General features: G+C 48.3%; 1 protein-coding gene across 1 annotated transcript in view; it reads right to left on the bottom strand.

Annotated features, from left to right (window-relative positions):
- Positions 1-12,820, bottom strand: part of LOC119809212 (microtubule-associated serine/threonine-protein kinase 4-like) — a 193,283-nt gene extending 180,463 nt beyond the window's left edge. The window contains exon 1 of the mRNA XM_042054681.1: positions 12,348-12,820. Within this exon, the coding sequence (XP_041910615.1) occupies positions 12,348-12,704 (357 nt within the window). The 5' untranslated portion in view covers positions 12,705-12,820. The remainder of the gene's footprint in view (positions 1-12,347) is intronic.
- Positions 12,821-13,549: the final 729 nt, after the last annotated feature.

The following is a 13,549-nucleotide window of genomic DNA, read 5'->3' as shown; positions in this document are numbered from 1 at the left end:
CCTCCCCTTAGATGACTTTGGTTTGTGTCAAGGTGACAGAAAACTAGCCAGCACAGAGTCACCACACGGCTCTGAGACTGGAGGTTGCCTGTGTTGAGTCTTGGTCCTAGCTCATCTGTTCCTCATCTAAGAGCACCTGGGACACGGGGCTGTTCTCCCTGGCGGGTGGGGGGGGAGACTGAGATCTACCTGCAACGCAACCACCTGCCCTTGATGCCACTGAAACAGCCCCACACTGCAGCATCCCAGAAGGAACTCACCACTCAGGTTAAGAACAAAAGCCAGACTGGAAATGCACTACCCGGATTCCCCACAATTTATCATCATTAGGAAATAACCCGCTGATAGCGCAGGCAAGAACCGTGAGCCTCTGTCTTGCGCGTCAGTAAAAGGCAAAGACTAGTGAGTTCTGATATATGTTAGCAAACAATGTGTCCACGATGAGGGCAGGAAAGCTCTGGGCAGAGGCAGTAGGCACCTGGGAGACGGAGGACACACAAATCTTTTAAACATGAGCAATCAGAAGCTATTACTATAGGATTTAGGCCTAAATAGGCTTGTGACATGGAGCCTATGCAGAATAACTGCAGGAAGAAGAATCATGCATAAATATACTATTATTTATGCACAAATCTTAAATGTCTACACACACACCAGCAGCCAATCAACTCAGACCGTGTCACAATGCATGCAGGAATCAGAAGATGACGCAGTCCACCATAAACACATGGTCTTACTTATCAGTTGCATCCTGGCAAAGTCTGTGGGGAATCATATGCTCGCATTCACAGATCAGGAATGGCAACAACCAACTGTCAAGTTTGTCAAAAGGAAAATGTTACTAATCAGATCTAGAACTCATCACACGCTGGCAAAACAGTGAATTTTAGAATTTTCACAGAAAGACCACCACATCAAAAACAAAAAGAAAATGGAGCAGAGCTAAACGGATTCTGGTTTCACCAAAGGTGAGGATGAAGAGCCTAACCAACAGCCCAGCGAAGAGCCAAGGCAAAAGGCACCCATACACTGCGGACAGAACATCCAGCGGTCCTGCAAACATGCCCGCTTGTCCCCAGACTGGTGGGCACAGCTGAGGATCGCTGTCAGCCATGAATGCCACCAGAAGTTAAAGTGTTTGAGATTATGGCTGAAAATGGCTTTTTACTATGTGTAATTGTAACAAGTAACCAAGAATTATCCTCCCAAAAGACAGCCTCCCAAAGCCAACCGGAGGGTAACTAGTTCCTAGTCAACTTCATTTGCAGACATGCACTCCGAGCCATTCACTGATGAGCTAAGGAATCTAAGGAAAATTCTCCAGACTGCATGCTCTTCTGTCACCTGACGGAGGCCCATGCCTGCTTAAGTAGTAGTTTGTTAACACAAGCATTCATTTTTCTCAGTAAGTATTCATTCACACCCGCCAGCCACAGCCACCATTCTGCCATTCGGCCAGCATTCATTGTGCACCGCCCCACACATCCAGGCCACAGAGATAGTGACGAGGACGGGAGGAATGTAGTATCCCTCTATGATCTCCTCGTACCTGCCCCTTTCCCACCTCTGCCCTCCACGGTCCACGTCCTCCTCACTTGTATGCCATCCAGGGTAGAAAGTGAGCCAGTTTCATTATACAGTACATTTCAAAGACTTTTGTGAAAACTAAATGGGTAAGTGCATGGAAAAACCTTCAGAATAGGTCAGGTTTGCAGAGGCTGAGGTAGGGGGATCACAAGTTCAAATCCAGGCCAAGAAACCCTGCCTTAAATCAATCAACCAATCAATTAATTCAGAATGGTGCTGACTGTGACTTGTACAATGTGTAATTACCATTATCCACTAGAAGCCATGGGTTCTCCTCTCTATGAGAATATGGGTTGATATGGCAATGTTCCCATTCTGAAGATGTCAAACCTAACAGGAGGGAAGAATGATCAAGGCTAACCTCTGTGACTAAATTGTGTACACAGCAGTTGTGAGAAAGCAACTGAAACAATATAAAAGGAGTTGTGCAAACTGTAAGCACCCTACGAATCATCCAATACCCAAAATGACACAGGAACAACCCTCAGAAACACAGAACTGCAGCACAGAACATCAGAGAAGAAGAAATGAAAAGTTCCAGTTTGTATGATCGGCATGCATAATCTTACTCCGTGTTCAAAACCTCAACAGTTCTCAGGGATGACTGACACCCGGAGCGAAAGCCCCAAAGCCCTATGAGATGGCCAATCATTAAACGAAAGGACAGCAGCAGCAACGAAAAAGCTTGTTCAGCACAGAATGATATGGTAAGAAAATGCACAGCGACATCACGGAGAAGGAAAAAAAAAAGGTAAGCACAAACAGAGCTTTCAAACTCATCCTTAATGACTCACTGGAGTCAGTAGCCAAAAAGGGGCTTTCTTCCCAGAATATTCCATTTGACAAGGGTCGTACTACTGTCTTGTAGTAAAGTTCTTTGTCACAGACAAGGAGACCATGTTCTACAGAAGATTCTTACAACCAAGTCAGGAATGTGAAAGAAAGGGAAGAATTAGAAGGAGTGATGGGTAACCTAACTCACAGAAAATGATGACTCAGAAATATTATATTCATTCCTTGAAATTTTCACACACATATACAGTATATTTTGATCATATTCATGCCCCATTTTCCACTTCCAACTCTCCCTGGACCCACACATTTTTCTGTTTCTAGGTCCTTCAGACTCCCCTGCCCCCCCCAATATACTCCTCCCAACACCATGCTTTTTAAAAATCCCACAGAGTACAATTAGTGCTGCCCATACTGCCTATGTGAGTGAGGCCAGCCATGGAGCATGGTGACATACCAGTGACCCCATGCCTAAGGAGAAACGGCTTTCAAGCCCCCAGCAGCTTCAACTGCCCACAGCTCCTCGGTCAGGGATGGGGCTTCCTGAGCCCCTGCCTCAGTCCTGCCAGGATGTGCGGGACTGTTACTGACTTCAGCCCATGCAGGTCTTACACATGTAACCATAAGCTTAGCAGCCAGGTCATGTCCAGAAGACAGCAGAAATAATTTAAATAGAATACAACACAATAAGAACTCCGCAGGCTCCAGAAGTGTAGAGCGCAGCCAGTGGGCTAACTCCTTAGCCAGTTCTACTCCCCCAACAGAGTTCTGATCCCGGGGTGGAGTGACCCCAAACCTGTACCACTCTCCAGAGCCAGCTCACTCTGTCTTACCTTCAGGCTGCTCACATTTCTAAGCCGAGTTCCTCCCAACTGAACTCTTTTCATTTCAAAAGTGGTGCTAAGGACATTCTGAGAAGGAAAATCAGGAGCCCCCAGAGTTCTCATTTCTTGTGACTCTCTTGTCCTACATCCACAGAATTTGCATCATAGCTGGAACCTACACATCACAATGGACTCAAGCTCAATTCTAAAAGGTCTTAAAGGCACCTTGGGGACTATCTCCTTACTAGTCAATAAAGAAAGAGGACAGCTTCTGAGGGTGAGTTATCTGCTGGAAAAAAAAGAAAAGAAAAAAAATTTCCAAGAAAGGCAGTGTTATCTCAAATGCCACTATCAAGGCTATTTTTTCAAACAGTAGATAAATAATTCAAGGTACTGTAGCTTAGTTAGTACAATAAGACGGGCTTCTGATACATAACCAGTAACTCTCATTCACCGGCGTGTGGTATTTTTCCTTCTCTAACTTAATGAGGTACATCAACTTACTGTTCTGATAAAGGCCATGAGGACGTGAAGGTCCATGTATCCTTGGGTTTTTCGACCACGTAACTTGGCTCATTTGAGGCCAGCAACGTCTTCCTAAAAGTCGACCTTCCTGCACTCCTTTCTCAAGACTAGCGTCCGGGGCTGTGGAGCGCTCTGCAGAAACTCCTGTGAGAAGCCCCAGAGGTCTTCTTAAAACCTAAAACCTGGGCGAGGGCTCAGATGATTTCAATGAAGCCAGTGGCCTTAACGCAGCCTGGGTAAAAAGGCAGATCCACTGAGTCAATGTGGCGTGTGTCTCCATGGAACCAACAGATCCACAAGAACTCGCGATATTTGAGGCCCAACCTTCATGCACAGAATGGCTTTGACTACGTCTGCATACCACGTCACAGTGAGTGGGGTCCGGCTGCCATCATCACATGACTCCAGTTTTAGAAGTATGGCTTCTCAGAATCTAAGTCTCAAGAACAGAGCAACACAAGATTGGCAATGCTAATTCCAACTCGACTTTCTTTCCCTACCCTTGTTGCGGCACGGAGGCCCTTCCTGAATTGCCTAGCTATCCCCGTGTACAGAAATGCCCGGATCGGCAAGTGACCCAAAGGCCAAGATGTAACGGTATCTTCAGACAAACAAAGAAACACACGAAATCACCACCCAGGAAAGAACACCATACTTGACTTCCCCGGCAGATTAAAAAAAAGGAAACTGAGTTCTAAGGCGAAAGTGCAACGATCCACACCTGACGGGAGTTAAGTTTTAATTCATGCTCATCCACCCAGATCAAATTGGGCTCACTTGGGAGGTTGCTCTGTGCAGAAAGGTGTTAAATGATCAAGTTCCGAATGTTAGAGTTAAAATTTCATTTTCCACATGACAGCCTATGAAATCAGTAAGGAAAAGGAGCCAAATGTGCCCGCATCTCTATTTTCCTTCCGACACGCCCACCTTCTCCCTGCAACCCCCGATATCATCACAAAGCATTTGGGCTGAAAGGTTCAGTGAAAGTGAGCGCCATAACCAAAATTATATCGACTGTGTCTGAGCAGGGAACTGATGGGTTAGCAAAAGACTATGGGCCTGGAATACACATTCCTAAGCTATCTCAGACACATGTCTAGTTAGAAACACAGTTCATTAAATAAGCAAGAATATTCTGCAGTGAGAGAAGCCCCAGAAATTCCAGGGGGCTTCTGGCAGGTTCTATACCCTTCCACCACAGGAGGCCACACCCTGTAGAGACTGCTGACCACAATCCTGAACCTACATTCTGCTACATTCTCCTGACCCTGGAGCCAGGTAACTACTGTGCGGTCCTCCTCAGGAATTCTGGGACAGGTGAAGGAGCACAAATACGGGAAGACAAACATATGCCCAGAGCTACAGGGTCAGCGGTCTCCTGCTCAATCCTGTGTTTCACACCAGGCTTCAACCTAAAGTAACACTAGCAATATGAAGCCAGGGATAAACAGTGGGGCAAGCAGAAGACAGCAGAAACCTTTGAAGCCAATGATACAAAGCTGTGCAGGTGCCAACCTTAAGAAGCCCAAGGGCAGAAGCCCAGTCACCAGAGGGGAGAAGAGCACCACTAGCCAATCCAGCAGTATTGAGACAGAACCAACAGCTCCTGGGTTACCGCAGGCTCTAGTGTGTATACTGTCTCAAAGGGAGAGGGGGAGGATTATTTTGTTGGATAACTTTGCATAGATGAGTCCTTGAATTCTCCAAAATTCCACTGATTGTCCAGATTTCGCCTCTGGGAAGTCGGGGGTGGTTTCTCACCTCTTCACCCCAGTACTTAGGTGAACTGGATATGACCTTCAAAACATCAGGCAACCTCCATTTTACGCCCTTCTCCACTCATGAACCTTCACTTGGAAGCTTGGATGAAGTTCCAGTCATCTTTCCTGCCCCACCACACACGCCTCTGTCTAGTGACAGGGTAATTTACATATATTCATAGTGTCCTTCTGGATATTGATTGATAATTGATCACCAAGAACAAGTTCCCCATGGAAAAAAGGCGGCGTCTCCACAGAAGGGCTAACCAATCATGAGCCATAAAGCTTGCTGATACGATTTCATAAAAATGTTCTACCCATGAAATTAGTGGCGGTACATGTCTCATATTTACCTACGCAGAAAGGAGAGAGTCTGCTAGGCTACCGTCAAAGCGTCCTCAAAGCATAGCCCATCCAGGGAGCAACTTTGGGTCGGTGCTCATCCCTTTCTATGGCAGTGATGGCACCAACGTTCTTCATAAATCAGCCTTCCCTGTTCTCAGGAATAAAGCAAACGTCATACATCATGCTGGAGGGGAACAAAAGGCATGTCATCCTCTCAGTGACCCTCAGCAAGAGGTAAATGGACTCAGGACTAAGAAACCTAGATGAAGTTGTCTTTTCTAAGTGACTGGACGAGGATCAGAGCTTGAAACACTGGCTGCTTGTTCTGAAGGGATGAAATGTGCACAAGGCCTTTCCAAGCAAAGCCACAGACCTCACGAGCATGATGAGAAGTGACAGGGGGCGCCTTTTATCTAAAAACACAATCTTCTTTCCTGAGAACATACTGTCACCTCTGCTCAGCTCTCTCCTAGTCCGGGCCACATGACTATGGACCCTTCCTGTTATTTGCCACAGTCATTCATATCTGTACCCCCACGGCCATACCCTCCCTCAGAAGGCCAAACTAAAACACAAGAACAAATTAAACGAAACAAAACCCCCCAAACTCACACTCTGTACCCACTAACTCTGAGTCCTCAAATAGACTCCCACCTGCTTGAAGATATTAGCAAGGTGTGAATATCTGTTATGGTCTGGATTACCAGACATGACAAAGGAAAAGGCTGGGCCTTCCCTCAATAGGAAAAGTCATCCCAACAAGCCAGACTCTGGTGCATATGTTGGCTTGCTAGCTAACACCATGGTTCCTACCCACAGTGGGCACAATCTCACAACCCACAGCCCCCCCACCAGGTTCTCCTCAGGTAAATCTGTTTCTACACTTACTTTGGAAATTAGCACTTGTAAGGGAAGGCTCTCCTCCAAAAGCCTTCCTCCCAAAACACTATAAAACACAGAACAGTCGCACCATGTTCTCTGGAATAGATCCAAATTCTTTGCCAGCTGTCTTTCATATCTATTTACCTGGAGCCCCTGAACTATCTCCTCCCTCTTCTCCTCAACTCCCCTCTTCCCCTCCACATCTTCCCTTTCCCATCTTCCCTCTTCCCCTCCCCATCTCCTTTCTTCCCCTCCCTAACTCCTCTCTTCCTCTCCCCATCCTCCCTCCCCATCTCCCTCTTCCCCTCCCCATCTTATCCACACACTCATGATTACGGGGCCACTTTCTGGGATTCTCAGTTCCACCTCAGGAACATGTAGACCGGCTGTTTCTTCACTTCTCAACACAGGCTTTGAGATGCCCAACTTCCTTTGGCTACAAATCTCATCAGGCCACACTTTGCTTCAAATCCTCCAGGGGCTCCCAGTGCCCCCCCTCCTTAGTTTGAAGTCCACAGGGCCCTGTCTGACTCAGATGTGCCTTACCTCTCAGTCACCTGCTCCATACTCTCCTTCGCTCCATGCCAAGCAAGAAGCCCACAGTCCCTGGAGGAGCTGCTTAGCTCTGCTGCCCTCAGTGACGGCTCATTTCTGCTCTTTCCCTTCTTCTTCTCCTCCATCTAACATCAGCTCATCTTCCAGGTTTCAGTTCATGGATTTCTGGAATCTGATCGCATACTCCCTCACAGCCGGCTGCCTCGGTTGTCACCTTTGTCACCAGTTAATTAATAACCGTATGTTTATGTCTACCCCCTCAGGGCAGGAGAAGCCCCGTGATGTTAAACCCAGCTCTGCCCAGGATAACGTCTCAGGGCGGGATTACATATATATTGGTAGGCTGACTGCTGTTTTAATCTCATGGCTCGCACTGAAGAATCCAGTCAAAAAGCAGACTAAATAATAAATATGCCAAGATTCATGAACTTCCCTTTTCAAATTATTTAGCTTCTGTGATTAATAAAATATAAAGTCTATGGAAAAGCATGACTGAACTCATGGTTTCTTTTTGTTATTTATTCTCATAACCAATTAAAAATCCCAAACCTATCTATTATATGACTGTCATGTGGGGAACCCCAAAACACACACACACTCTCCAAATGGTGTTTAAGGCCATCCTCCCATTCAGATACCATTTAATAGAACAGTTTAGAACCACTTCCCAACTGTGCCTATAGTTAATAAGGGACATTTTCTCAACTTCTGTCAATAAAATATGTCCCTTGGTGCAGCAGAATACAAACAGCTGGCATGCAGTAAGCTGAGAAGCCCTTCAACTACAAAGCCCCCTCTGGCCATTCCAGGTGACTCTGGAAGCTTCCGGTTCTAATACACAGCCTGAAAAGCAGGTATACCTGATTTGACTTTGTTCACATTTTTTAAAATGCCCTAATACTTAATACCACTCCTTTGAGCCATAAGGGTCTGTTTGCTTGCTAGTTTGTTTGCTTGTTTTAATGGGAGAGGGGCCACGAGACTGGTGCATCCACATTCACAACAGACAAACAGACACGTGGTCAGCCACCCTTCAGTCAAACAGACCACTAGTTTCAGAGGCGTCATTCAACATATGGTTACCAAGTTCCCACTCATTTATTAGAGGCAGGTGCTAGGCATCCAGGGTAAAATTCCTGTTCACAGTGAGTTCCCCAAAACAGCTACCAACCGGTACCTCATTGGGATCATGAGGTGCTTTGGGGGAAATACAAGGTAAAATGCCTTAGAGGCCTGTGGTCCTTCTCCTTCCCACACCCCAGCTGAGGACGGAACCCAGGGCCTGTGCCTGGGTAAGCACTCTACCACTAAGCTAAATCCCCAATCCTGTGTGTGTGTGTGTGTGTGTGTGTGTGCGCGCGCGTACGCCGTGTTTCTTTTTCTTTTTTCAGCTTTTTTATTAAAAATATTTATTTGTCATTTTACATACCAACCCCAGTTGCACTTCCCTCCCCTTCTCCCCCTTCCCCTTTCCCATCCCCTGTCCACTCCTCATAGGAGTTCTTAACGTTCCCAATGCTGAGACCCTTTGATACAGTTCCTCACGTTGTGGTGACCCCAACCATAAAATTATTTTTGCTGCTACTTCATAGCTGTAATTTTTCTTACTGTTATGAATCATATTGTAAGTATCTGATATGCAGATGGTCTTGGGTGACCCCTGTGAAAGGGTTATTTGACCTACAGGTTGAAAACCACTGTTTTAGGGCAAATTGCATAAATGGGGGGGGGTCAATCCTCCAACCCAGATTGTCTATCAGAAATGCAGAGTGCAAGCCCTCAACATAGAGAACCCCACATTCACAGACTTGCAGGATATAAGGCTGATACTGAGTTTGTTTGCTGTTTTTGTTTTTAACAAAAAACCCATCTGCTCTGACTCTTGTGTGTTTAATATTAAGTATAAAAGCAGCTGTGTTGGTAGCTCAGTGGTTAAGTGCTTGCCCAGTGCATGTGAGACTGTAGATTTTCTCTCCACAGCACAGGATGATAAGAGCAAATTACAATTTTGGGTATCTATCAATGCCAATATTCAACTAGTTTTTAAGACACCGAAGTCTGACGGAAGCATGTGAGACTTGTTCTGTGCACACGTCTTAGCAGTGGGCTAGCCTGTGACACAGATGGAGCATTGTGACCCTTGCTAGATATATTCAAAACAGCATTAACAGGGTTGTCAGAAACAATAGCACTGTCGGAATATCCTAGGAACCAGAATTTCCTCACATTTTAAAAGCAAGTAGAGTGAGTTGGTATTTTTAAAATTTCTTTGTAAAAAAAAATGAATCTCCCAAGTTACACAGCAATTTTTAAAGTGAAATGAATTCCTTACCATCCTATGAGTTGCTCTTAAGCCTTCTGATGTTTTATAGCATGGGCCTTGCTACGGTATAACTAACACTAGACCCAGGCGCCTTGTCACAACACATCCTGAAATAAACAGAGAGAATCCCCCCATATCCGTAAAGGGGAGTGAGCCGAGAGCTGGAGGAATGGCTCAGCAATTAAAAGCAAGGACTGCTCTTGCAGAGGGTCAGTGGTCAGTTTCTAGCATATCGGGGTGGCTTACAACTGCTTGCAACTCCAACTCCAGGGAATCTAACATGCAATGCCCTCCTCTGGACCTCAGCAGCGCTTGCACACACGTGCACACACTGCATGCACATCATTTAAAAATAATAAATCTTTTCAAAACGGGGGGGGGGACCCTCAGATTCTCTCAAAGTAGATCGTACATAAACTATGCACTAATGGAGTAACAAATCAACCCAAACTCTGAAGTTCAATTTCACAAAATTTTATGAGCAATAAACTTAAAAGTTAATATTCACTGATATTTTACTTGGCACTCAGTAACAGTTTACTATGCTGAGATTACGTCAGATGATGGGTACAGGTGTGTATAAAATGTCTCAAGAGTGGATTAATATTGCTCCCGTTTAAGAGGTGAGAAAACTGAGGCTGACAGAAGTCGAATGGTCCACAAGCAAATACTTCCTCAAGGTGACAGAACCAGAAATAAGTCAAACCCAGGTATTTCCATGAAATGAGGTGGTTTTAGCCCAGCATTCCTCAACCTTCTACAACAGTAATATAAAATGTGTGGGTTTTTTTTTTTCCTAAGGAAATGGAAAAAAAAAGAGTTTTTATTAATGTCCCAAAGCCACAATTCCACAAAAGGCCCAATTCCACAGTTTCACCCCGTGTACCACATCGGCCCCTCATCAACTTTTAACACTTCTCCTACTGCTCAAGTGTAGGAGCCACCCGACTTTGGTTTTGTTTCAAAATCCTCAGGGCAAGTCAAGATTTCACCCCATCACCCCCTGTCGGGCTAAGTCGTGCCCCCGAACTGCAGCAGCGTCTGTTCATATCCAGTTCTGAACTTCCGCAAACAGTGATCAAAATCACTCAGCCATCCTACTCTGAAGCGCAAAATAAGTCTCACTCCACCAATCTTCACTGCTTCGATACCATTATGTCCTCTTCGGAGGAAATAAAACACTGTCACCCTGAGGGGAGGCGATAAATCAATTATGCAATCGGGATCAAAAATGAGAAGTACCCACCCCCGTCCCCACAGTTTCAAGACCTCATGTATACCATGTCGGCTAAACAGAATCATTAGGTTAAGATAGCCAGTTACCCAGAGTCAACATGCTACATCAAAGGGAGATGTGCCCAGGAGGAAGCACTGCTCTCTGCCAGCATCTAGGGTGGGCGTGTCACTCGACACACTCCTGGAATGACTAAACTCAATCTGGAATTTAGAGCTATTCAGAATTCCAGATCAGAAACGGCATTCGCGCCAGCGTGAACTTTACCTTGAAATTCTCCACTTTTGACTACAGAACTGAACGCGTAAGGAATGAAATGCAGCCAGGTCTCACAATTGAGGAGCAAAAGACTCCTAGAAAGCAGGTCTCCATGGAGACACCTGCCTGAGATCCGGGCAGTCCCACAGGCATCCGGGAACGAGTCATGGCTACCACCAGAGACTTGGCCAACCACTAGTCAAGGCTCCTTCCATCTTTGCCAGGCTGAGACTTGCCTCTGCTAGCCTTGTGCCAGATCCAGCCCCTGTTTCCAGGCTCGGCACCCAGGGGGCTAGTACCAGGACCCTGGGTTCTGTTTACTTCTTCTAGGGATAAAGGCAATTGTTTCCTAGTGATAACCCCAACAGAGACGGGAAAATACCAGCCTGGCACTGCCGAATTAATTTTACAAGGAGACTATGCTAGGGTTATGTTTTATTTATGGCTCTGTCTGATCAAGATGATTTCTCCCAAAGAAAACATCCAGAGCAAACAATCTTAAAGACTTGGAGAATCTTCCTTCTCTGTCTTCCAAAACATGAAGGACTGGGAAAAAGCAAGCCAGATACAGCAACCTAGGGGATCATGAAACTCAGTGTGTCAAGAAGCGAACCAGAGTTTTGGATGCACAGCCTTCCAGGAAATGAGGTTGGACAAAGTCCTCTGAAGAAGGTAGGATACCCGGTATGGTGACAGCCCTCCTTTAAACACTTGAGCTCGAATGGGAGCTGTAGGCGCTCAGGCGTGTGGGCTGGCTTTAACGTTGGGCTTCCTCTGCACGAGGACGGAAGGTGAAATGAACCACCAAAACCATCCACAGGCGACCCCAGGACACCCTAGTCTCTGACACCCCAAAAGTGCAACCCGTAGCCGTCACTGCCACCCGCGTCCTAAGCTCCGGGTCTCCCGCTCCACCCAACACTTCAGTAGTTAGCGACTCCCACTTCTAGAAATCGGATCTGAGTTGCAGGGACAAGCCAAGCTTTCAGATCACATCCTGACGTTGGCAGCCCAAGCAGATGCAGATACGAAGGGATTGGCTCTGTGACATTTCCAAAGCACACCACCGTCGGGTAGCCCATGTAGAAAAGCGCTCGGGGACAACCATATGAAGTCAAGGTCCCTGTCACTATCCCAGGATGGTTAGCTGATTGCCTTTAGTTCCCTCCCCTCTCCAAGACACAGGCGCGCGTGCAACGGGGTCTGAGGTGTCCCTGCAAGGGGGATCTAGAGGGTTCCGGATGTGGACAGGCAGGGCCCACCTCCTCGTCCTGCTCCTCCTGGGATGCACTGCTGACCCGGGGTACCGGCAGTACCGCTCCTCCGGGGGGCGGCAGCGGCAGGGCAGGAACTCCACGATCCAGTGCCACGCGCGCGGGAGCCCACGCGGCGGGCAGCCGGGTTCCCAGGGCGCCGCCCGGCGGCCGCGGCGGCTGAGACCTGCAGGAGAAGCGGCCGGGCTCCCCTTCCTCCGACAGAGTTTCTGAGCCCGAGGACGACTCCGCCGAGGAAGCGCCCTCCGAGGACGCGGCTGCCGCCGGAGGGACTAGGGTTCGGGTGCCGTGGCCGCTGCAACCACGGGGCACCGGCTCAGGCGCCTCGGAAACTTTCTCCCCCATGTCCCTCTCCGGCCCAAAGTGCCGCCCGATGGGTGGCGGGACGCTTGGCGCCTCTCTGGGAAGCCCCGGCTGCTCGGCTGCGTCTGGATCGCGCTGAGGCTCCCTTGCTGCGGGGAGCGCCGCCGGCGACTACATGACCGAGGCCGGGCCGCAGGAGCGCGTGGCCAAGTTCACGTCCACCGTGGCTCGGCTGCTGCCAGGGAGTCCCGCGCGCAGGGCCATGCCCGCCGCGGTCGGCGCTCCGCGCTGCGCCCGAGCCGCCGGGACTGCGGCTTCTCCGGCTAAACCTGCCTCCGGGACGGAGCGGAGGAGACGGGCAGCCCGCGGAGCCAATGGCAGCGCAGGCGCGCCGGTGGGCGGAGGCTACGGAGCCGCTGGCCGCGCGGGCGTCAGGTAGGGGAGGTGGGGCCTGGCGCTGGCCACCGGATCCCGCTGGGGCTCTGGGTACGCGGGGGAGCCCCACGGCGCGGACCCAGTGGGACGGGCACAGAGCCCTCAGGTTCAACCTGGGCTGGGACTTTGAAGTGGGCGGAGGAGTGGCTGTCCGTCCTTGGGACGCGCGAGAGAGATGGCCTAGTGAGGTCAAATCTTGGAGAACTGGACTTTGTCTCCAAAAAGTGGAATCAGGGAAAACTAAGCAGGAGGAGGCTTCGTGAAGAAACGGAAGCGCACGGCCTGTCACGCGCGCGCTCACACTCCCACCAGTGTGCAAAGAGTGAAGTATATGATGAAGCGTGGGCATCCGGATGGGGCTGATCTCCACCCTCCTTTCTGGTTAAACTTCTTGCGCCTCAGTTTCCTCAGTTGTAAAGGGAAACATCGACGCCGCTGTTGTCTGGCAATGA

Source organism: Arvicola amphibius, chromosome 3, assembly GCF_903992535.2.
Source record: "Arvicola amphibius chromosome 3, mArvAmp1.2, whole genome shotgun sequence".
NCBI classification, from domain to species: Eukaryota; Metazoa; Chordata; class Mammalia; order Rodentia; family Cricetidae; genus Arvicola; species Arvicola amphibius.
The sequence above is the reverse complement of the archived record's forward strand: the minus strand, read 5'-3'. Positions and strand labels throughout refer to the sequence as shown.